At 39.4% G+C, this 22,934-nt stretch overlaps 1 protein-coding gene across 1 annotated transcript in view; it reads right to left on the reverse strand.

The window, feature by feature from the left end:
- Positions 1-274: 274 nt before the first annotated feature.
- The window catches only part of LOC134089314 (D-amino-acid oxidase-like), a 40,244-nt gene continuing 17,584 nt past the window's right edge, over positions 275-22,934 (reverse strand). The window contains exons 5-11 of the mRNA XM_062543757.1: positions 11,179-11,244; positions 10,985-11,039; positions 7,910-8,014; positions 7,738-7,820; positions 5,625-5,742; positions 1,605-1,703; positions 275-815 (exon numbers count right to left, since the gene is read on the reverse strand). Of these exons, the coding sequence (XP_062399741.1) occupies positions 690-815; positions 1,605-1,703; positions 5,625-5,742; positions 7,738-7,820; positions 7,910-8,014; positions 10,985-11,039; positions 11,179-11,244 (652 nt within the window). The 3' untranslated portion in view covers positions 275-689. The remainder of the gene's footprint in view (positions 816-1,604; positions 1,704-5,624; positions 5,743-7,737; positions 7,821-7,909; positions 8,015-10,984; positions 11,040-11,178; positions 11,245-22,934) is intronic.

The following is a 22,934-nucleotide window of genomic DNA, read 5'->3' on the forward strand; positions in this document are numbered from 1 at the left end:
GCTCAGGCCCACCACCACTGTGTCATCTGCACATTTAATGATGGAGGTGTGAATGCTGCTAGCTCTGCAGTCATAGGTGTAGATGATATACAGTAGAGGACTCAAAACACTGCCCTGGGGTTGTTTGATGAAAGTGTCAGATGTCAGACCATCACCCACCCTGACCACCTGTGATCGAAAATGGAAATGGAATTGCAAATGGTGTTGTTTTAATGCAAGAGCCTTCATCTTTGTGACCTGAGAGTGAGGGACTTCCACTTCCATATTCAATGATGTCCAGGCAAATTTCAGTATTTATTGATTGATTTTATTCATTTAAATCATGTTGGAACAACTTCCAACATATTCTAAAGATATATTCATCTATACAGTTCTTTTAAAACTCCATCATTACATTTGTACTGTAAGTATAAGTTTAAGCATACACCTGGGGTTGGCCCTAGTAGCCTAATACTCTCTTAGTTCTCTTACATTCCATGTTCCATCATTCTTAATGTTACAACTTAAGATATTATTTTAATCTAAAAACTGATTAGTTATTTGTAATTGACATTAGTCTACTCAATTTTCCCATGTTCACCAGTTTGTTTGGCTCATGTGTCTCAATAACAATAACTCGTAAATGTGTTAATCTGCAAATCATGTTAACATTAAATAACAATGTAATGCTGCTTTGGTGGTCTGTTGGGTCAAAGATGTGACTTTTTCTCCCATTGTTTCAGCTTCAGGATCTCACCAAAAAGTCTTGCAGCCTCTTGGGCACAGCCGCGATGAATCGTAAGCCCATAGCCTCCATGGCCATAGTTGTGGATAACCTGTGATAACGGCATTTGGTGGGCCATTTTAACTAATAACTCATAAATGTATAGACAAAATTGTCATGATAAACATTATTGTGCCAACATAAACCATAACCATGGCCTTGATCATCACGTAATAATGGCTATGTTAGCCCAGTAAGTTTGTCACTAAACCACAAATTTGAAATATACCCACGGTCCCAAAGCAGCAAAGCACTTTATAAAACTGCTTTATTCTTAAAACATACACTACTCCAGTGTTATGGCATACATTCAGGCTAATTTTCCAAAAAGTTGTTGTGTTCCTATAACATGCATTAGATTAAACTCTAGGCAAGTTAGGCATACAATTAAATTAAGTAAACCCAGTCATACACAGTAAAATTGAAATGCAGTCAGGTATTGCGCTACCCCGGCAAATTAGATTTGCTGCCGCTAGGGGCGTCTAGATTTCTAGGCTAGGATTGTGCAGGAAGTCGCTCTTGTTTGTGTTTATTACATTTATTAGCAGATGATTTTGTGCAAAAAAACAGTACATTAACCAAGAATCCAACACTTTGTTTGTTTCCAGTTTCCGGAGCCTGGGCTGCCTACAGAAACCAGTTTTTTTACAGTGTACTCGCGGAACTGGCAGCTAGTGAGATGATTACTGAATGTGACAAAAACATTTTATGCACTTTAAGTGGCGTGAATTCCCTGACGGCACCTTTAATATGGTTTCTAAATTCAACAAGAACACTTCAAACTTTACGATGGTGTAATACTTCCATATGATTGTTGATAAGGATGCTATGGAAGCCTCACCTCAAGTGTGCCTGGACCAGACTGAATGGACTCCCTTTCGAGTCGAACGCTGCTGCGCACAGGTCTTAGTCCTGTCCAGTCCTCTACAATTCGTGCATGCTGTAAAGATAGAAAGATTCATCTACACGGCCACACTTCAAAGGATTGAAAATATTTGTCTATATTGTCTCTGTTGCTTGTTGCTGTCGCTTCAGTTAGTTCCACTTTTCCGTTTAGCGTATTCTCCCATTTTTGCTTCTGTCACACCCACAGTGTGCAAGTATGAAATCAAGGCAATCTTGTGAAAGAGGCATTTATGTCAAATAGAACCAGACTGATCCATATGAGGGGCCGTTTAGGACATTGTTCAGAATTACCTCTCGCACACTTTACTGAAACGCTCTCTCACAAACAACTGAAAAGTTTTGCTCTCATACACACATATGAAACCTCTCACACACTATACCAAGGGTCTTCAACCTTTTTCAGCCCAAGGACCCCTTGGCTGTGAGAGAGACTGAGCACGGACCCCCACATCTGGCACACCTCAAATCATGCCTATCATTTGAACCGTCAGTCATTAGTGCCTACATGCATGCATGTACGCGCACGCACACACACGAACGCACACATTCTAAACATAAGTTATTATTAACAGGGTAACTGCTTTATACAACTCGTTTCTGATAATTCTTTACATAGTGTTGCATAAACTCGCCCTATAATAGAATGAATGTCACAAGGGTCAACTAAGGTGGGTATGTAAGGGATAATCAACGACGCACCGTGCGTTTCCAGGAAAATAATGCACGTTCGAAGTGTTAATACGTAAGGTCCCGACGCCGCAGGCATTATTGCAGTGCATTATTTTCCTATAAACGCACGGCGCGGAGTTGATTATCCCGTTTATACCACTGCTACTATCATTTTCGTTTATATTGCCGCTGTCTTAGATACAACGTTGCTGTGTTTACCGTTACATTCACATTGGCGAATTAATATTCAAGTGTGAGAAGCTCCGCTTTAACCCTCTCTGGTGGTATAAATTCAGCTAAATTAAGTCAACGCTTCATTTGCTCAACCTGATACAGACAGAGAGCCTCTTCATCTTGTGTAAATATAACTTGTCTTACACAAGGCAACACAAACACACAAGATTATCGTTATCGTTTCATTTTGATGGTATGACATCGCGGAGAACGTTGGATTAATGAATTCACGCAGAACGCCTTGACGTGCAAAGACCGCAGACTCTCATTTAAAAAAAAAAAACAAAGCAAAACATCACACAGAACAAATAGGCTACCCCGCAAAGTTCAGGGTCCATCAGTCCCGACATTAAGCAAACGAATCAAACAGTCGAAACGTAATTTATCTCCCAGAATGAAAAGAACGAGTTTGTTAATGGTCAGATGCCGCTGAAAACGAAGCTATTTAACTAAAACGCACGGGGGGGAAAGTATTCCATTGGGTAACACAATGTTACAGGGATCACATTATCACATGCATGATTCATGGGTAGCCTACAATGTGTTATTTAAAAACAAATATGAAGCGATTTTCATTGAACATTATGTTAACTTTGACAAATGTTATTTTTTGGAAGAGAAAAAAATGCTTCAGACGAAATATTTTCGCGGACCCCCTGCAGTACCTCCGCGGACCCCCGGTTGAAGACCCATGCACTATACTGAAACCTCTCACACACCATACTGAAACCTCTCACGCACAAGTGAAACGCTCTCATATACACAACTGAAACGCTTTCATACACACATGTGAAACCTCTCACACATTATACTGAAAACCTCTCATACACACTAGTGAACTGCTTACATATGTGTATGTGTGAGCGTTTAAGTTGATTGTATGAGAGCATTTCAGTAGAGTGTGTGAGAACATTTCATATGTGTGTGTGAGAGGATTTCATATGTGTGTGGTACGGATCTGCAATACGGGTCCCATATTGCATATGACTTAAATGGATAATCTGGAGTGAAATGCACTTTAGATCAATTTTTCGGAGTCCGTACCTTTCCGGAAATGTTAATAAAGTGTTGTTAAAGCGTTGTCAGCTGCAGCTGCGACATTTCCGGAAAGGTACTGACTCGATTAACCTGTTGAGGAGTGAATTATTTTCCAAGTTCCTTCTAGAATTCAATGCAAACGATCTATAGTTTCAGTGTTCTGTATACTGTCTGTGGGGAAAATCTCGGAGGGTAATTGTCTCATCATAATGCGGACCTCTCAGTTCACCGAACATTCTAATCACATATTTGTGACCGTACCCCTCAACAGGTTAAATTTATTCTGGACTCTCTATCCGACCACATAAAAGACGTGGGGATACTTCGGTTTGGCTTTAGGGACCCTCTACTCACTACCACGGAAGTGTAGTGTTGTTTGGAACAGTAGAAGAGGTATAAAAATAGCGTTTTGTAGCGGCGAAAGACATGCCCGCGTCACTTCCAGGCTAACGAGTTTTGGCTAAAAACGGTGAGCTCGAACTTTCTCAAAATACATCCGAATGACATGATTTTGGTGTCAACTCAACGTATGTACTCCCAATAGTCCGAAAAATTGATCTAAAGTGCATTTCACTCCGGATTATCCCTTTAAGGATACTGCTTATCACAATTTTGTGACTTTATAAACGCCATGGTTTAGATATAAAATATAACCTAGACATTCTCTGATAACTTTAATTATATTTTGTGTAGGCTACTTTGTTGAGGTTTGCTTCCTAGCATGCATTGCAAATATTAGTTTTGAAATTCGAAACAATGTGGTTGGGACATTTTAGCTTATAGGCTAACCTACTCCACTGTTTTGAACAATAAAATGACCAGATATGACCATTGACTATTAGGGGAAAAAGACACCGTAGTCGTGAAAGTATTAGACCTAAACGGGTATAAATATCCAGCTAACTTTAGCATTAATCATTCTTCTGGGTGTGATCATTGATCTACAAATCGTCAATCACCGGTAAGATAAATAAATACGTGCTCATATGTATGTAATTGTACTGCTGTACGTGCTCATATGTAATTGTACTACTGTAGGCTAATTACTACTTAGCAATGATGACAGGTGTTTCACTCCTATAACCTAGTAACCAAACGTCACACGATTCGTGATAGAGTAGGGTAAATGTCGTGGAAATTCGATTTTTCCTCTTTTAACGTAACGGTGACAAAAGACGATCTTTAAAATGCTCTGAATCATCGCCGGGACGTTATCTTGTTTGCTGGGAGCAGATCTGGCAGACATCAGTCAGTAACGAGAGTATCATACGGAACTGGGCCAGTCTTAGCCCTTATTGGCACCAGATCAGTAAAACGGATACAAAACAATTTTTGACCAATGTGCGTTTGGATGCCGGATCAGGTCCATTATTCAGAATCAGCTCCGTGCCGGATGTCGTGGTAGGTGTATTTTGCTATCTGGGACGGACCTGGACAAGTGCAAGTCCATATCTGCCGCAGATCCGTCAAGCGGATCCAAAGCAATTTTGGACCGATGTGCGTTTGGAAGCCGGATCAGGTCCATTAGGCAGATCCGTGCCGAATGTTGTGGTAGATGTGGCCCAGTTCCGTCCCAGTGTAGTTTTGCTATCTGGGAACTGAACGTATGTACTCCCAATCATCTGTAAATTGATCTAAAGTGCATTTTACTCCAGATAATTCCTTTCAGATGTTTCATCATGAAAACAAGCAAATTTGGCTGTTAGGAGGGGTTATGGGCTAGGTTGATGCGGACCCTTGAGATCAGTAAACCAAACATTTCGTCCTCTTCGGTTATTTAGCGAAAACTAAATTTTTCAGCTTGCAAGGGGCCCAGCGCCAGCGCCAAGTCTAGTGGGGCTACACACCCACTAAGTTTCATGTGCCCCACCGTTACACTGTGTTTTCCGTAAAATACCTTTGGCAACTCCTACATGACCGCCTAGCCCTAGTGCCCTCTTGGTAGTCATAATGAATATACAGCAATAGACATTACATTTTTTAAGAAATTGGTTTCACATTAAAATGTACTCACATTAAGACTGGGCTCCAGCTGGCAAGCCTCCTCCCATATCTTCTTGTGATCAATGGAGTTATTTGCCTCACTCCAATTCCCCAACTGGAAGATTCCTCCCACAGTCACCAAACGACTCCTATAATCCATTTTACAGAGAGTTAGGTTCTGAATTTAAAATTTAAATCTGTTAATATTACTATGAATTGATGGAAAATGAATGCCTCCAGTATTCTTCAACTTCAGTTCCATTTTTAGATGTTTTTAGGTCCAAAAACAAGGGGCAAAACAATCAGAATAGGTTCACCTTGATGTTCATCAAATTTCAAAGTAAATGGCCTTTTCTATAATGGACTAAGCTCAAACATGTCATCATAAGTGTTGGTCAACATGGACAGATCCCTATGGTGATACTAATTGTCCTCCTCATTGAAACGTCCAACCTAGGCACATTCTAAAAAATATCCATTGCAAAACAAAAAGAGTCTGACCTCAAATTCCTGTAATTTTATCCTCCCTTGAATTTAAGAATAATGATACTTAGGGCTGTCAATCGATTACATTTTTTTAATCTAATGAATTACATACTCTGTGATTAATAATCTAAATTAATCACATATAAAATGTAATTGCAAAATCGCAATGTCAACACTATTTCTTTGCAGTAATGTGGTACTTAAGAGTTGACGAACTCCAGTGATATGCAAATTCTGTGCTGCAGACATTGCAGAGGACTTGTTTTAATCAACACATTCTTTTTAACACCGTCAGGCCGTTTTTTAAAAGTAAATGTTCCAATCAATGATCCAGGCAGCACATTCTCGTCTCCCCATTTTACGATCTAATGGTTACTGACTAGAATGGCTCTGGGTCAAAGGTCATCGATTAATCTGCGTTAATTTTTTTTAATCAGTTATTTTATCTCAAATTAATGAATCTAAATTAATCAGTTATTTTGACAGCCCTAATGATATTATTCTATTAAATGAATCCTGCCGTTTTCAAAACATTAAAATGAAATTGAAAGTAGGCTGTAGATCAGTGAAAATAATATTTTGCTACAAACTATTTGATCTCTTGCCTTACTACAATACACCAATAAATGGTAGGATGTTTTGACAAAGCAACTAAACAGAACACCTTTACTGTGCGTTCAGACCAAAACCGTCAAAAGCGTCAAAGTCGCTGGTGAAGCTCATAGCCCGACGCTCAACCCAGTTCGGCGCATTCGGTGCCGAAAGCGTCAAAGCCATGACGTGAAACATTTGAACAAACCACAAGCAGCAATCCTGCGAGTTTGACATTCTGATTAGTTGACGCCGAACCGTGTCATAGCTCATTACCATAAAGTTAACTGAGGTTCAACTTTTTTTTGACGCCCGTGAAGCTCATGAAGCCACGCTCACGCCCAGAACGCTTTTGACGCCGGTAACGCCGACTCTCCATAGAAAATGAATGATTTCCGGCGCTCTTGACGCTTTTGACGGTCTTGGTCTGAACGCACAGTTAGTGTCCTACCTTTGTCTTGCAATGAGCCAAATTCTATGGCAATGTAGGTACAGTTACACAAGTAGTTTTTGTTTCTAAATTAGTGTTCCACATGACCATAGCCCAATTACCTGCCCTAAAATACTGCTACGCATCTAAACACTTAACCTTCACCTCTTGTATTATGGAGATGGAAATAAAATAATTTGATGTCATTATAGACATAACACCGCAGGCTGGGGATGTCACACATCATATGGAACAGAGTAGAATAAAAGTCGATAAAAACCTTGTTGAGTTCCTATTGAAATCTGGTTCATGACAAAAAATCACTGAAAGGAATGTAGTCGCATCGCAGTCTTGTAAATAGTGGTCGTGCAAGATTCCCAGTCTTGGCAAAATCAAAGTCACTGACCATAAAATACATGAGTTGTCTTTAGATGTAACAGGTTCTAATATTGTCGTCTTTCAAACGTCTTTTCCAAATCTTCTTACCAAAGCACAAGTCATTGTCGATGTTGGTGCACTAGTTCTTTACTGAACCAATTTTTGTCCCTTGTAAATGTAATTACCTAAAACATCTAAGATTAAGTTAAAGAATACCATAGTTTTTCTTTAAGAACACTGAGAAATATATTAGTGTTACCCTGGTATTATGTAGGGTGTGTTATAAGTGCCTTTTGTGAAGTTGTGTGTGAGAATCCAATGTTTAAGCCAAGGAGCATCCACCTGCATGGTGACAATAGTACATGGTTATCAAAATGACAGTAGTTATTTCACATTGCAGAGGAATTTAGAAATACGTTTTCAGCTCTAACCTTAAGGATCTGACCTCGCCCTGGCTGGAGCTGTGGATCAGGCTGCAGCTCTCCAGATCGCATTCCGGTACAATTAATAATGACTTGAAAACCACTGTCAGCCAACTGGAAAAATGTGGAGAAAGGTTCAGAGTATTATTTACCTGAACATATATTCAGCTGTTTTAAACATTGATCAGTATAATGCAGTTTGAAGTGGCACAATAACACAAGATTATATTTCATCTTGGATGAGATATGACCTTCAACTCAATCTTTCCAAAACTGAGCTCCAGCTAATCCCAATTTTCATCCCAATTTTCAACCCCAGCTAAAACGGCACATAACTTGGGTGTCATAATGTTGACCAGAGTTAAATTCTCTGATCATGACAAAGTCTTGTTGGTTCTGTATAATATTAATGTTTTAAAGAGAAACTATGCAGGATTGGCGATTTCATCTCCGGTTTCGGTTTCGTTTTTCATTTTCACTCGTTTTATGCTTGCATATTTCTCTGCAGAGCTTCCCGACAGGTTTAGTACATAATATATTATACATACAGTGAGGAGAAAATGTATTTGATACCATGCTAAAGTTGCCTAAAAAGAGGAATATAAAATCATCATTTGACAATTGATCTTAATGTCTTAATTAAAAAAAAATTATAAAAATAACACCGCTAAGTACACCAATTTTCTTTGTGATTGAAGAATGTATCGTAAATAAATAAATGTTCTTCCTAAATGCTAAGGGGAAGGAAGTATTTGACCCCCAATGTAACCCTATGGGAATTTAACCCATAGGGTTACAGTTTTTCTCAAATGCTAAAACACATTTCACAAACGTTTCCTCCATGTTCCCCAATGTCTAAACACAATACCCTTTTCTAAAGCTATATATGCACAACCACACCTTCTCACTTAAAAACTCAAACTTTCACACCAAAAGAGCAGCTCGAAGCTTTCAAAAACACTATACACATCATTACACACTTCAGCAAAACAATTGAAAACACAATGCTCAATTTGTGAGAAGGTTCTTTCTTTCATAACCGCCAATGCAACCGCCAATCTTCTTAGATCTCTGCAGAGGATTAGGCATTTGAAGAGTTCTTTTCCAAAATGCTATATCCACCATTTTACTAATGAATTTTCATCAATATATTTTTTTAAATTTTGTTTTTCAAGTAACCTCAGTGAAACTGTATTGGGTTATGTTTAGTTACTGTAATTTATCTTTACGCAATAAAAATATGTTATTGATATTACCTGAAACACACAATTACTGTAAGTAACATGTTTTGTTACAGCACAGTAATGTTTTCAAAAATGGATTTATAGTGTTTTGGAAAAGAGCTCTTCATTTAGAGTTGTGAGTTGAAGGCACAGAAAATTCCGCAAGTACACTACTGTAACACAACTCAGTGCAAAAAACAGAATCTATTCAGAAACAGTACTCTTGAAAACATGATCAGGGTGTGAAGTTCTTTTATTTTCTTCATTCACACCACACACACACACACACACACACACACACACACACACACACACACACACCACAGTCACTGTGCGCATTAGCAACAAGTGTCTTCAATTTTGAGTCGTTGTGTGTAATAAATGACACCAGGTGTGTTTATTGTGTTTAGTTATTGCTGACTGTGGCAAGCATTTTGCATCACATGAGCTTTCATTTGAGAATATGTTTTGCAACATGTGTTTTAGCAAGGAAAAATGTGCTTAGATTTATGAGAACGGAGGATCGTGTTTTGTGAATTGTGTCTTCATGTGAAATGTGTTTATGGTATTGAAAAATTGTGGCTAGATTTAGTAAATGTGTTTAGACAACTGGTCATTTGGTTTAGACTTGGATTGGCTTTTGTGTTTTAGCATTTGAGAAAAACTGTAACATAGGGGCAGGCAGTTTTTTATTTTTTAAGGCCAGCTATGTCATGGATCCAGGATATTATGCATCCTGATAAAGTAGTCCCACATCATCACATACCCTTCACCATAGCTAGAGATTGGCATGGTGCTTTTCCAGTGGGCCTATTAGCCTGTTTGATGCTCATTGAGCTCAATGCAAATCAAACAGGCTAATAGGATCTCTAGATATGGTGAAGGGTATGTGATGATGTGGGGCTATTTTAATTCCAACGGCCAAGGGAACTTTATCGGGATGCATAATATCCTGGATCCATGAAATAGCTGGCCTTTAAAAATATAAAAATATGCCTGCCCCTATGTTAACCCTATGTGTTAAATTCCCATAGGGTTACATAGGGGGTCAAATACTTCCTTCCCCTAGCATTTAAGGAAAACTCACAAAGAAAATTGGTGTCCTTGGCGGTTTGATTTTTACTCATTTTTTTTAATTAAGGCATTAAGATCAATTGTCAAATGATGATTTTATATACCTGTTTTAACATGATATCAAATACATGTGCTCCACACTATAGGCTATATATAAATATATAAATTGCAAGTGTGGTTCTTCTTGTTCCTTACGCGTCTCAGACTTCCAGATGTAAACAAGGAGCGATCGCCTCCTGAACAAACTGCAAGGTTGCAATAGCGGATAGGGACACTGGGGGCGGCAGGAAATATTACTGTTTTCGATCAAACTGGTCAGTCAAGCAAAACAACGATTTCTAAGCGATTTTATGACTATGAAAAAGGTGCATAGGGTCTCTTTAAATGGCATACGCCTCAATAGAGATGCAAGCAAAACAGGAGTATAGGTGTTACTGGACTTTAGTGCGGTCTTTAACATTGTTGATATTACCACTATAATTTGTGCTTGTTTACATGCACAGGACAGTGCTGTTGTGATTTCTTATTCTTCTTATTCTTATTTGTATGTCAGGGGAGTTCACTGGCACACACTTGCGTGCAGCGGTGTTTAGTGTGCCACAGTGGCTGCTCTAAATCTACAAAAAAAATGTTGTTATAAATTTACTACAATTCTGTAAAGATTGTAGATATTTTGACCCGGAGTTACAACCATATCAGACCCCTCTCCTCTTTCATTAAAGGTAAAATAATAATTTTAAAAAATCTTGTGATGTAAACTCAATGCATATTGGTAACATAAACAAACCTCCTGAAATGAATTTATCTTCCTGTGGTAAAACTTCACGCCTCTCTGCTTTAGCCTAAAAATAAAAAGTATGTTAGTATCATAACAACCCAAAGTTTCATTATGTCAAATAAGGAGGCCTCAAATGAAATCACAAATTGCACAGTGATGCAGTGATTAAGGAAAATTAAGAGATTTCTAAAAGATGGACTCACCAGTCCATAAGCCATGGTAAGTAGGTCTTTCCCTCAACCATAAGTGCAGTGTTGAACCATCCATAACTGTAAAAAATTCAGCATTATCATTATGACATTATGGGATTAAAATGAAATGACTGTGACGGGGCGAGTCGCCACCGTCATGGCAGCGAGACGCTGCCTACTATCAGACATTTAAAATGTGCTTACTTTTGTATGTGTTTGTTGAAGGTGTGTGATGACTGGTTTAAGTTGATGTACTTTATTAGGCCTATGCCAAGTTCAGAATAATGCTCTAATGTTTATGTCTAGATGTGTAGACTCATTGTTGGCTGTTTGAGCTTTGTATTAGTCTTTGGGCATTGGAACACCCCTGTGCTGTTTTACATTGGTATGATCCAATTAACAGGGGTGCAATCAGGCCCTATTTAAAACCCATGCCTGTAGTTGCTGGGAGAGGAGAGAGTTGAATGTGATGAGACATAAGTCTTAGTAAGCTCTGCTCGGTTTCTGACTAGTTGTGTAGTCTATTATATTTTAACTGTTTTTGCTATCGTCTTGACTTAGTCTTATGTCTTAGTTTTCTTTGACTAGCAAGTCATTTGTTTTCCCATTTTTCTCCTTTGTTTCGTTAAACATTCTAAATGGATATACAGATGGTACGGGTTGAGAATGCTCCTTTCTTTCCCGCACATCAGGACTCCCGAAGCATCGGGAAAACTGCAACCGCAAGGGGGCAACATAGACCGCCCTAATAATATGAAGGTTCGGCTCATGGAAAAACCCGAGGACACCGCGCTGGTGACAAGCGGAGAAAAGAGACATGACGCTCGGCATGTTAGATTGCAGTTGCAGAGTTTTCGAATGTTTACAGCCTACCTCACAGCTCTCTCACTCGACGTAGCCTATAACTCAGTCAGTCCAGCAGAGATGCCAGAGCAACGTTTTGGTCAATGGAGGGGGAGAGAAATGCTCCGCATATCCGTCTCATTTAATCATTAAAATGAAAGTGATGACTGGCGGAATTAATCAAAGGAAGGAAATAGCCTTCAATTCAACCTGAAATACTCGAAAGGCAACCTTAGATTAATTCATGAATTCATTACGGTTAGCCTACAAGACCGCATTTCCGTGTATAGGCTATTTTAAAACGGAGGCATGTTCATTTTAACCGGCGACGCTGCACCCAGCACTTGTTATCACAGATTTTGTCCCCACCACTTTTGACGACTGAAAATAAAATGTATTTAACAGAAATCTCTTTAATAGCCTACATGCCTATGCTTGTCACTTTACTTATAACCGTAGGCTACATGCATGGAGAAGATCGCGCATTTTGTAACATTGTAACAATGGATGGTCAGATATGCGATAGGGCAGTGAGGGTGATTCATTGTAACCATCGACTAGGAGGCCTAGCTCCGCAATATAAGTTTCTAGCAACGTATGTATCGTATGCATGTTCATGTTGATTCAGAGATAGGCATAGACTACCATAGGCTGCTGGGCGTCAAGCTATATGACAGCATTTTATCATGTGGTGAATTAATAACTAACGTCAGTTTAACATGTCAGAACTTTTGATCGGCGTTTCAAGTCCATGGCGCGAATAAAGCATAATGATGTTAAAAATCGAGCTGTGGCGCAACTGGTTGGTGCATGTGCAAGGTACGCCAGCGATCGGGGTTCGGAACCCACTCGAAGAATCTCTTCGGAAGTTTTCGTTTTATTAAAAAATGAAAGATTTTCTGTTTTGCAATTTTTTTTATGTTTGCGATGTCTGCTGAAAAGAAAAGTTAATAGCCTATGTGAATTCGTGGTTCAGCGCACACTCACGCACATTTTTACATTGACGAATCGGGCTCAGGTGTCTGTCGAGAGAGAAGAGGGAGAGGCAGTCGTCCTCAGTGCCACATATAGGTAGGCTATAATGTAGTGAACTGGTTAGACGAGTGTGGGGGAGGGGGCATGATCGCACAAGACAATTGCTCTTCATGAAATGGATCTCACATACGGCTGTCGATTTTTAAATGTAGCCTAGGCCTACTACACCACTTGCGAAATCGGACGTGGCACATAGCCTAATTATTAGGCTACTGGATTTAATATAGCAAATCCATGGACTTTGTTCATCCTATATATACAATAAGTAGCCTATAAAATCCGACAATCCAAAACGATAACGAGATCTCCCAGAAACGAAAAACAAGTTTGTTGAGTAGCCTAGTCCTTCCAACAATCTCAGCTTTTGCGTTTGATAGACAAAAGGCATCCTGTCCTGCTGTATTCCAATGAGAAAAAAAAACATCCAAGGTATAGGGTCACGGTAATGCAGAATGCATGAATCTCTCTCTCTCTCTTTCTCTCTCTCTCTTTCTCTCTCTCTCTATATATATAGACCTGGCTTTTTACCAAATGGCGAACCTCGAAAATTATTTAGGATATAGAGCCGTGTCCATTACGCACTACAGTTATTTTTTAGGCTATTGTTTTATTTGAGTGTTTTTGTCTACCATGGCAAACATAGTTGAAACGTTCGCTCTAAACTTATGTATTGTTTTAAGAGAATATGCCAATGATAATGGCACTTTGTAAAAACAACAAATTCTTAGGATTTGTCCTCTCACCTGCAGCAGGCCCATTCAAAAGCCCATCCACCTCATTTGCATTTCAAAGAGCCAATCACTAAAGTGACACATTTAGTCTGGAAAAAGTAGCAGGCTAGCCTACTTTATGAGTTTTTTTGACCCCTCTAATAAATTGCCTATAGGCCTACTACGATATGGAGGAAGGGCTGCCTAACTGTTCCCCCTAGTGTTTTTTCATAAGATAAAATGTTTACGCTATTTAAGTTTAGGATTTGGTAGACAAGACAACCTCGGAAAAGTTCTTCAGATAATTTTTTTTTTATTGAATTAAAGGAAAGAAAATGTATCACCGGGGTTTCGGGGCTTGCGAAGGCATTCGTTGATCTTATCGATGCAGTCCTTGCGGCCACTTCTCCCCATCGTAGGAAACTTTCTGTTTAGTGTTGACAACACAAAGGCCTTCACGTTGTGTGGCAGTGCTTGCTTGCCCTTCGATCCATCCCAGTTGGTGGTTTTGCACCTGTCCCTGAGTTATAGTCTATATCATGGGTCTTCAACCGGGAGTCAAGGCGTTCTGCGTGAATTCATTAATCCAACGTTCTCCGCGATGTCATACCATCAAAATGAAACGATAACGATAATCTTGTGTGTTTGTGTTTCCTTGTGTAAGACAAGTTATATTTACACAAGATGCAGAGGCTCTCTGTCTGTATCAGGTTGAGCAAATGAAGCTTTGCCTGAATTTAGCTGAATTTATACCACCAGAGAGGGTTAAAGCGGAGCTTCTCACACTTGAATATTAATTCGCCAATGTGAATGTAACGGTAAACACAGCAACGTTGTATCTAAGACAGCGGCAATATAAACGAAAATGATAGTAGCAGTGGTATAAACGGGATAATCAACTCCGCGCCGTGCGTTTATAGGAAAATAATGCACTGCAATAATGCCTGCGGCGTCGGGACCTTATTAACACTTAAAACGTGCATTATTTTCCTAGAAACGCACGGTGCGTCGTTGATTATCCCTTACATATCCACCTTAGTTGACCCTTGTGACATTCATTCTATTATAGGGCGAGTTTATGCAACACTATGTAAAGAATTATCAGAAACGAGTTGTATAAAGCAGTTACCCCCCTGTTAATAATAACTTATGTTTAGAATGTGTGCGTTCGTGTGTGTGCGTGCGCGTACGTGCATGCATGTAGGCACTAATGACTGACGGTTCAAATGATAGGCATGATTTGAGGTGTGCCAGGTGTGGGGGTCCGTGCTCAGTCTCTCTCACAGCCAAGGGGTCCTTGGGCTGAAAAAGGTTGAAGACCCCTGGTCTATATGAGTAAGCGCTTATGCTCTAACCGCATAATAAAAGAAGCACCTGCATTCCACAGCAGTGCTTATGGCAAGGCTATTAACACCTGTCACTGAGCTATGGACAAGCAGTTATGCTCGAAAATTATCATAATAACAGACACACCTAATTGTATGGCTCTATGTTTAAACACATAAAATTAGCAAGCATTTCCTCCCGATAGCAGCAACGTTTGCTTTCTTTTTCTGTCGGTCCGCGGTTGCTTGGTCAATTGCGCAGCAAATTATCAGATCACCGGACCTAATTTCACTCCATGTCTCGCGGACCAGCAGCAGTCTCCACGTTTCGCGGCCCATAGTTTGAGAAACGCTGCATTAAAGTGTCATTTGGTTGTAGGCTATATGTTTAGCGATTTCTTTGTGTGTTTTTCATTGTAGTGTGTGTGCATTGAGTAGTTCCTTAAAATACGGAACAAAGAGCGTCCCGTAGCCTATCTGTTCAATACGGAAGAAGACTAACTATTACCTATATATTTCTTATAACGAAACGCGAAGAAAAAACACGAGGACTGACCGTCTCGTTTCTCCGCGTTTCCCCCAATACCATGGCGACAAAGAGAAATAAATATGATTTGACATTTAAGCTGATTGCTGACAAATTTGCCACACAATTCGGGAGAAGCAGCGGACAGGAGCGCCACCACAAGCAAGCACTTCTAGCCCAAATTAACATGGCAACGTTGCCTATGACTAAAGTGTCTAAGTAGGCTAGTCCTACTAATATTACATTTGATTGGTAACATGTTTGTAGCGCGCCAGTTTACCCATCCCCTACATCAAAACAGCTTAATCAATCAAAGAATCAGCTGTGTCGGCGTTAGGCTGTAGGCGATTTTCTATAACCATTTTCATTCATTTCAACAATGGTTCATTGAAACGTCGTTTGAATAATTTCGCCAGTCATCACCTTCATTGTAATGATTAAATGAGATTAAGGAGTCGACTATTGACGGATATGCGGTCTTCATCATTTTGAAATGCGGGATGAAACTTTCTGCCACCTGGTGGTTGTTTGGGTACATTGCCTTAGCCTCGAAAAAAATCGGCTTGACGGCCTGCGGGATCTCTTCGGGAGTCCCGCGGGAGAAGGTGCATTCTCAACCCGTACCCACTGTAGCCTTCTTCTGGCCTTATTTGGGAAATGTAATAAAATCCCATCTTCAACCTTAATTTTTGAGTGCTGTTCCATCTACCTCACAACCGCCCGACACATCTACCTTTAACATTTGGTGGCAGCGGTGGGATGACCAGGGTCTGTGAGAGGCACTCAATTTTATGGTTGATTACAATGGAGGCTCGGTTGGGAGATGTGACGATCCCTACAGATGGTGCGAAGAACTTGCAGATGGACTGTCTTTTTGAAAGGTTGGTGTCTGACTCTGGAGCCAGCGGTGACCATTGGCCACCTTCTCCGCTTTTCTACAGTGGAGAGGGCTCCCCTTAACATCCTCCGAAAGTGCTGGGAGGAGGACGCTCCTCGCCAGCCTTCCAACATGATCACCTATGTCTGGAGGATATGGGAGGAAGTGGGCCACTTGTGCTCCATGGTGCTTGGAAACCTTGCCCTGGTACAGACTCAATCGAGGACATGGTCCAACCGGACTGCACGCAGCCAGGTCTTCATGTCCGGACGTAAGGTGCTGGTGCTGCATCCGATCATAGTCCTGCAAACTGTCTTTCGTGTCACAAAATGGACGCTCTCTCTTAAGGAGGGGGGTGTGTGACGGGGCGAGTTGCCACCGTCACGGCAGCGAGACGCTGCCTACTATCAGACATTTAAAATGTGCTTACTTTTGTATGTGTTTGTTGAAGGTGTGTGATGACTGGTTTAAGTTGATGTACTTTATTAGGCCTATGCCAAGTTCAGAATAATGCTCTAATGTTTATGTCTAGATGTGTAGACTCATTGTTGGCTGTTTGAGCTTTGTATTAGTCTTTGGGCATTGGAACACCCCTGTGCTGTTTTACATTGGTATGATCCAATTAACAGGGGTGCAATCAGGCCCTATTTAAAACCCATGCCTGTAGTTGCTGGGAGAGGAGAGAGTTGAATGTGATGAGACGTAAGTCTTAGTAAGCTCTGCTCGGTTTCTGACTAGTTGTGTAGTCTATTATATTGTAATTGTTTTTGCTATCGTCTTGACTTAGTCTTATGTCTTAGTTTTCTTTGACTGGCAAGTCATTTGTTTTCCCATTTTTCTTCTTTGTTTCGTTAAACATTCTAAATGGATATAGCCTTCTTCTGGCCTTATTTGGGAAATGTAATAAAATCCCATCTTCAACCTTAATTTTTGAGTGCTGTTCCATCTACCTCACAACCGCCCGACACATCTACCTTAAACAATGACACATTGTGGATATGCATTTGGAGAGGATTTTCAAAGACTATATCAACAACTCTATTTTGCATCATTACATAGAACTGGTCCTCCTGATTCAAATATGTATATTCCATTGATTATGCAACATACTCAAGAAATATGTCTCTTTTGTATGAGGTCATCCAGCACCAAAAGTGGAATGTTTAGAATGGGGACGAAAGGGTTAAGTGGTGGACAATATGTCAGTCATTTAACGTCAACATTTAACGTTGCTTAACAGTTTGGTTTTTAAGTGATGTAATAATGGGATAATAAATAGTTTTCCGGGTCCAACGGCTTTCAAACTCACATGTTATTCTCCAAAGACAGTAAAATAAATTATTATTTTCCGCTATTCTGACTAGCCTTTAACCCTTTGTGGACGGCCCATTGAAATATGGTTCGATTTCGAACCATGACGTGTTCGCCGTGTTTGAATCACGCATTTAACCTCACCGATGAAAAAAACTATGTAGATACGTTGTCAACAGCTAGCCAATCACTGTCAAGTAGTTTAGTTCGTTTTGATAGCCTATTGGCTTAGTTTTATGTCATTTTACATCTTGTGATTGCCCCGCCTCCGATACTTCCGCGTTCCGCTCATTCGCGGCTGTTCAATGAATAAACATGTCGGACAATACATATCGACAAGTCCGTTTTTCAGCTGCTGAGGTGGCAGAAATGTGTTGTCAACACATAAATGATGACAATAGCAGTGAAGACAGTGAAATAAGTGGCTTATCTAGTGGAAAAGAGGACAAGTTGGACCGTGAACTGGATGAAGACTTTCGTGACTCTGACTCCGACGACGACTAGCTGCTACGGCGACGACAACAACGTGAGTAAACAATAAAGTTATTGAAACTCAATATTGTATTTTACTACTACTTGCACTACTTACAGCTTCATAAAACATTATATTTTCGTGTGATAACACTCTGAGTAGACTGTGCCTTTTGTATGGTGTGTTTTTTGTCTGTCACAACTGAAATAAATCGCGCCTCGTGTTTGTTTATTTTTGATCGCGCTTTATCTCTCGCGGGTAAATTATTCGCTCTTTGCCAATATTGTAGTGTTGCTAGCATATTCTATGGGCATGTCTGGATGAAGAGCTGAATATAGGATGGAAGGAATAAATAAATATCAGTGTTACTCGTTCTGTTTAGTTCCAGAAATGTCTATTTGTGCTCCCTATAAGAAAGTAATTGCATATAAGAAAGACATGCCTAGTAGGCCTAAGTAGCAACCTTCTCTGACTGAAAGTAGCCTTGACCTAGGTGTTGAACATTGAACTTGTTTTTTTTTTTTTCTCAACTTCTAGACAGAAAGCCTAATGACATTTAGTAAGTAAGCAACCTTTCTGCTACAACCTTTTCTGACTGAATCTAGCTTTGACCTAGGTTGTAAACAACTTATTTTTTTTCATCGCAACTTTTCTGCTACAATCTTTTCTGACTGAAATTAGCCTTGACCTAGGTTGTGAACAACTTGTCTTGTTTTTTTATTTTATCTCAACTTTTAGAACTCAACATTCTCCTGGTTCTGCCACGACTCAGAGGAGGATGACCCTGACCCTTGAACCTGAAAGGACCAGAAGGAATGCCAGAGCGACCGTGCCCAGGGAGAGCTGCACATCCAGTGAATCAACCTGTTGTCCAGACATATAGCTATGATGATCCAGACATGCTCAACCAGTTGCCATCTGTCCGTCCTGTACGCCAGCCTGGCGTTCACCTAGATGTACAAGTAACACGAGGTACCATGACCAAAGCCATAGATTTTTAAAAACTTTTTTCTACAGATGCCCTCCTGCTACAAATGCACCTACACAAATGCTTATGCCTGGGAGGAAATCCTCAGAAAGCCCTATTATGGTGGCACAGATGGTACAAGGAAAGAAACCAGTCCAGATGAATTGGCACGACTGATGGCCCTTGTAATGTTTTGTGGCCTTGTCCCAGTCAGTTCTTTTTACAGATACTGGAGCCCCAAAACCATGTACCATGGCCTGTGGGCACGCAGCATAATGTCAAGAGACCGGTTCAAAGCAGTGATGCCAATGCTCCATGTTGTAGATACTGGTGCTGAAGATGAGCGTGATAAACTGTGCAAAATCACTGGCCTGTTAGAGACTTTCAAGGTGACGTGTAGTAGTAAAGCACTTTACCAACCATTCCAGCATGTTGCTGTGGAATGGTGAAATCAAAACATAGTTTATGCTTCTATACAAAACCCTGGGGAATTTGTCACTGATCATATTCCTTGGGTACTGTTTATAGTGATTGACAAGAGATTATTGTTTATTGCACATGAAAGCAGGAGGCACTTTCCATTACCATTGATCTGACATTGAGTGTTCATTCACTATTGATTGTTTATTGGAAATGCACTTACCAATGAATTTACATTTATTGTTGACCATAAATAAGACATTTTTTTAGATTTTATTGATTGACTGTTCATAACATGCTTTTTCATCCTAAATAAGAAGCACTTTTTTAGTTGATGGTTGACTTTTTGTCCATTGCTGCTTATGTTTATTGATTGTTATTTTTCGTGATTTGATAAGTGCACTTCTTTATTGAGTTACCACATCTAAAAAAAAAATTACTGAAGCAATATGATTTGTAATAATTTATGTTTGCAAATAAATCAACTAAATACAATCAAAATAGATGTTGGGTGTTGTGGTGGTTTCCAAAAAAAAAGTTAAAATGTACATATTTGGGTTATTTAGGTGCAACTTTTCGTGGGTCACTAAAAGGTTAACACTTTCTTTTCCATAAGGATTTGTATTACCTGTCCTAAAGTATAGTGAAACATACCATATATAGCTCTGTCTCATGGATATATGGCCAAAATAACTTATTTTGACCATTCTGTCTGGATTTTGAGGTCAAATGTCAAATCGGGCAGTGAAGACATTCTACTCTGTAAAGATTCTAAAATTTTCTGCAAACGTACAGGACATAATGAATTGACCATAACTTTTGAGCAGAAAGTGATAAATTGATTCTGTTTTTTTCCTTGAGTAGGGGACAACATTGCTAGTCTGTCATATACTCTAAGTTTTTGTCTATCTACAACAGAAATTAGAGAAAAATAAGATTTATGTTGAAAAACTGTAATTTTCTCTTTTTTTCGGATTAATTTTGAGCATATTTATACAAATAATTATGCTACCCTCACACATAATTACTTATGTTTTATACCATTTTAAAGTGCTCTTTCTTCTGATTACAATGGTGTGTATATTTTATCTCTGCCATGTAGTATGGCCACACTGTAAGCTTTTTTGTGCCCCGAGGTCATCATTCTACTATTTTCTGCAAACGTACAGGACATAATGAATTGACCATAACTTTTGAGCAGAAAGTGATAAATTGATTCTGTTTTTTTCCTTGAGTAGGGGACAACATTGCTAGTCTGTCATATACTCTAAGTTTTTCTCTATCTACAACAGAAATTAGAGAAAAATAAGATTTATGTTGAAAAACTGTATTTTTTTTCATTTTTTCGGATTAATTATGAGCATATTTTTAGACATAATTATGTTACCCTCACACATAGTTATTTATGTTTTATACCATTTTGAAGTGCTCTTTCTTCTGATTACAATGGTGTGTATATTTTATCTCTGCCATGTAGTATGGCCACACAGCAAGCTTTTTTGTGCCACGAGGTCATCAAGTGTGGAAAAAATGGAATGTTCGGGCAGTCAACAAAGGGTTAAGAAAATTGTCATCTTATACGGACTTGTTGCCTCAACCTAATCAAATCTATATTTTTCGCGGAAGCCTGGACGTTACCCATTCATATATCATCTGGCTGCATAGCTACAGTGACTACTTTGTTAAAGTTTAGCGATTTTGTTTTAAAACCGCTAAAACGAAGGTGGTGATGACAAAGTTTACAAGTAGCAAAACCCATCTGGCTGCGCTAATAAACGTCTTTTCACAAAATAGCTGCTGGGTCCGTGACGTTAACAACCGAGTTGCTTAACGGTTGTAACCGATTATGATGTCATAAAGGCCCACGTTAAGTCTATGGGGAAAATTGTAATAGTTTCTAATAACTTAAAGTATAAAAGTTACAAAGTTGAAAAATAAATCGCAGCTCTTTCCATTAGAAGATCTATATTACAAAGTTTGAACAAAGTTTCTACGTTAAACGGTTCAAGCTGAATTTCGCACAGAAAAAGTGGTAAGCGGAATAATAAAAAGAAGCAGAAGAAGATGCCTAGGAAGAACAGTACAGCGCATTTTCATGCACTGTAATACTGTAAGAAGAAGTTGCCTAGGAAGAACAATACAGTGCATTTTTCATTTCACTCAGTTGTTTTGGCTAAGTAAGGCTTCATAAACATACAAGTAGTTTTTGAGAAAAACAATTGTTTGAGGACATTGGGTTTCTATTACCATAAAACACAATGAGATTGCCAGTCCAGAAAGAATGTGAATATCCATGTGTGCACTACAAGTGCCTAAGATTAAACTATTCAGAAAACAGTTTGGTTTTATTGCACAGAAATGACCTGTTATTAATTTGGTTAAGTTTAGTGTTTATTTGTAAATGTTAGTTGTGTGTATCACTATGTCACACCCATGTGGAAAGAAGTCTATCCACAATGAATTGAAGCTAAGCAGTTTTGCTCTGAATGTTTCTTATTACAGTGCATGAAAATTTCTCTTCAACCGTTTAACTTAGAAACTTCATTCAAACTCTGTAACGTAGGTCTTCTAATGGAACAGGTTGGTATGACTTTTCAACTTTGTAACTTTTATATTTTTTAAACTATAAATTAAAAACTATTAAACATTTCCCCATAGACTTAACATTGGCCTTTATGGCATCAGAATACGTAGAGTCGTTAAGCAATTAGAATCGTATGCCAGCTGGCCAGGCCACCTGCAGCAGCTCTCTCTCTCTCAGGCTTTAAGCATACAAGGGCCGTGTCCAAAAGTCAAGGGCGCACACTGGATAGTACCGCTCTTTCCAGTAGCGTCTCAGTTAGCTTGCTCCTCAGTATGCGTCCCTACATTTGGACAGCACAAACTAGTTGGCGTCACCTGACACGGGGAGGGGGTGTGTTGCTTGACGATTTGCATGACGTGTGGAGCTTTACCTGCACTGCGCAATGGATTATGGGATATCTGAGGTCAAAAAAGATGCATCGATGCACGCTTGGAAATCACGCCAAACGAAGTACCCATCTAGTGAGAGCGCTTGATGATTTCTAGCAGTTATGCTAAAAGTGCTAATTATGCTAACAATGCTAACCAGGTTGATTAGCTAACTTAGCTTATGATTTCTAGCAGTTATGCTTAACATGCTAACTATGCTAACAATGTTAACTATGCTAACTTGCTAGTGAGGACTTTTTATTTTGAAACATGTGTTGCTAGGGTATCCATGATGGCCACTATCAGGAATAAAGAAGTTACTGTGGTATA

The sequence above is a fragment of the Sardina pilchardus genome, chromosome 8 (genome assembly GCF_963854185.1).
Source record: "Sardina pilchardus chromosome 8, fSarPil1.1, whole genome shotgun sequence".
NCBI classification, from domain to species: Eukaryota; Metazoa; Chordata; class Actinopteri; order Clupeiformes; family Clupeidae; genus Sardina; species Sardina pilchardus.